This window comes from Penaeus japonicus, unplaced genomic scaffold (genome assembly GCF_977035675.1).
Source record: "Penaeus japonicus unplaced genomic scaffold, GWHDUDI00000001_assembly GWHDUDI00000012, whole genome shotgun sequence".
Taxonomy (NCBI): Eukaryota; Metazoa; Arthropoda; class Malacostraca; order Decapoda; family Penaeidae; genus Penaeus; species Penaeus japonicus.
Window position 1 is genome coordinate 6802314 of NW_028234414.1, and position 2500 is coordinate 6804813.

The 2500-nt window shown below is 38.5% G+C and overlaps 1 protein-coding gene across 2 annotated transcripts in view; it reads right to left on the reverse strand.

The window, feature by feature from the left end:
- LOC122262570 (DNA repair protein Ku80) overlaps window positions 1-2500 on the reverse strand; it is a 21845-nt gene that overhangs the window by 17631 nt on the left and 1714 nt on the right. For both annotated transcript variants that reach the window (XM_043030591.2, XM_043030590.2), the window contains exons 2-3: window positions 477-584; window positions 99-201 (exon numbers count right to left, since the gene is read on the reverse strand). In XM_043030591.2, the coding sequence (XP_042886525.2) occupies window positions 99-201; window positions 477-584 (211 nt within the window). The remainder of the gene's footprint in view (window positions 1-98; window positions 202-476; window positions 585-2500) is intronic.

Here is a 2500-nt window from a genome sequence, read left to right on the forward strand (position 1 = left end):
ATTATGGCAATTAATTGTCAAATAAGGAAAGAATCCAAGTTTTATCTTATTGAATATATATAAAGGAGATTTGTTGGAAACAAAAAGGCAAATCATACCTGTAATATGTTGATACTGGTCAGCACTGGCAAGATTATTGTCTGTACCATCTGTGCCAAACAAGACTACACCCACTTGATCCTTGCACTTCTCTGCAAACATCTGCAAAAGTTGATTCCATTGAATTCAAGGTATAAACAGGAGGCTTTGGTTGGGATGGGAGGAAGGGAACCCTCTTGTAATGGATGCTACACTACTTAGGCCCTTTTAACTTTTTAATCTTCTATAACAAAACACACACACACACACACACACACACACACACACACACACACACACACACACACACACACACACACAAACTATTCATAATCTACAGTCATAAAATTTGAATTCCTACCTAGTACTGTAAATTCAATAGTAATTATAATATTCACCTTTCTTTGTAGAATATTTGTTAAGCATTTTTTTGCTTGTGAGAAGAAGCTTGTTTCTGTGCTGGCCCGCACACCTGGACCCACATCTAGGGCCACCACAATACCCTCCTGCAAGACAAAAAAAAATCATATTACCATCATATCCAAGACCTCCAATTTATTTTCTGACTATAAATAAATTAACTAAAAGCAAAGAAGAGAAAAATTCTGGAATTATTTAGAATAAGACCACATCAATTGATGCCCTAGTCTGACTTTTGCACTCCAGAAAAGATTGAGCCTGGAGTAGATCCTAATTTGACAATAAATCACTGGGAGGGTCTACAAGCCTCATTTTGCCAGATTATGCATGCTGGAGCTTTGTTGACCATCTCTGCAATATCCTTTTCTAAATAATTACTGAAACTTTAAACTGAAATGAAACTTGGCAAGCAGCAGCACCTACTCTTTTTTCCAGTGCTTATCTGTCACTTCTTCCCTGAACATACATCCCCCAAAGGAGTACATAACTTCTTTTGGAGTGAAGTTATATCTTACTAGATATTATAAGTTGGTCCTTTTCCCTCTGATTTTAGCATTCAGCTGTTTATTACTTACTTGAGAAAAGGCCAATCTAAATAATTTCTTCAATATTCACCAACCCATTGCAGATTCATCATGTACATGCAAAGTTTTTGGCCTGACTACAGGTGGTAACATGTAGTTGCCAAGAGTCGTCATGGTATATCTGATCTAAGTATTAACTCTATGTAAAGGATGATGATGCCAATTCCAATTATACTTACTATATTTTCCATAATATTTACAATGATAGGTTTAATTAAAAAACCCACACATGGATGGTACCAACTTCTTCTAGCCCCTGCAGGAAAGAAAGCCTTGAAGGGCACCTTCCATAGTCTTTACCAAACCCAATCTTCAGAGAGGAATGGCACACAGCAAGATACTGACCTCTGGCTTTAAAGTGCTAGCAATGCAGGATGTGCAGGCAGAATGAGAAGAGGAAGGTGATTCAGATAAGCAGCATTTGTAATGTGCCTCTGTACTGTATGGCTGCTTTGTGATGTGTCCCAGTCATCACAGATCTGCTTCCTTTTCCCCATCTCTTCACTTATTTTCATTAAAAATGGATATGAATATCTACATTATGGCAAGACAGAGCTTGTAGACATTCCTGGCAACTTGTCATCCAATAAGGAACTATTCCAATTTTGCCCCTATGCCCCACAATATGGGTCCCGATAGTAAGGGAGGGCATGAAGGAGATCAGAGATATTGAAGAGTAAAATAAGAATTCAGGGTATATTTCATGAAAAATCTTGACCCAATTACCTATATAACTTTGAAATTAGCTCTAGCCAAAGGGGGGCTTTGCCCCCAGGCCCCCCTTTTTTCAGGCACTTCATGCTACTTTGGGGCATATCTCGCATACAAAATTTTACCCCAATCACCTACCTCACTTTGCCTAATTTTGAAGTTAGCCCTAGCCCTGGACCCCTTATTCAGGGCACTTCATGGTATTTATGGTGTAGGTGATGATACTGCGACCATGAATAATCCTCACACTGTGCCATGACAGCAACTGAGACTTCATCTCATATATTCCTCAGGATAGGAAACTAGGACCGATAATGACGTGGCCACATCATGCCCACTCTATAATGGGAAATATTGCGCCATCTATTGAGAGAGCGTAACAGCGCATGCGGGTAATTCATTGAGGGTTTCCAGTCCACAGTTTGTCAGTAGCCATGAATACATAACCACAACCATGTTTGAATTTTATGGCAAGGAATGTGTTATTGAGGTATTATGCACTAGGTATGTTGCATTAAGTGCCCTGAATAGAGGAGGTCTAGAGGGGGCTAAGTACCCTCTTGGCTAGGACTAACTTCAAAACTAGGCAAAGTTAGGTAGTTAATTGGATTAAGATTTTTAATCATTTTCAAAATAATATATCTTGATTATTTTACTTAACTGAAGACTAAGATATACCATTATTGCTAGTATCTATAATGTGCAAT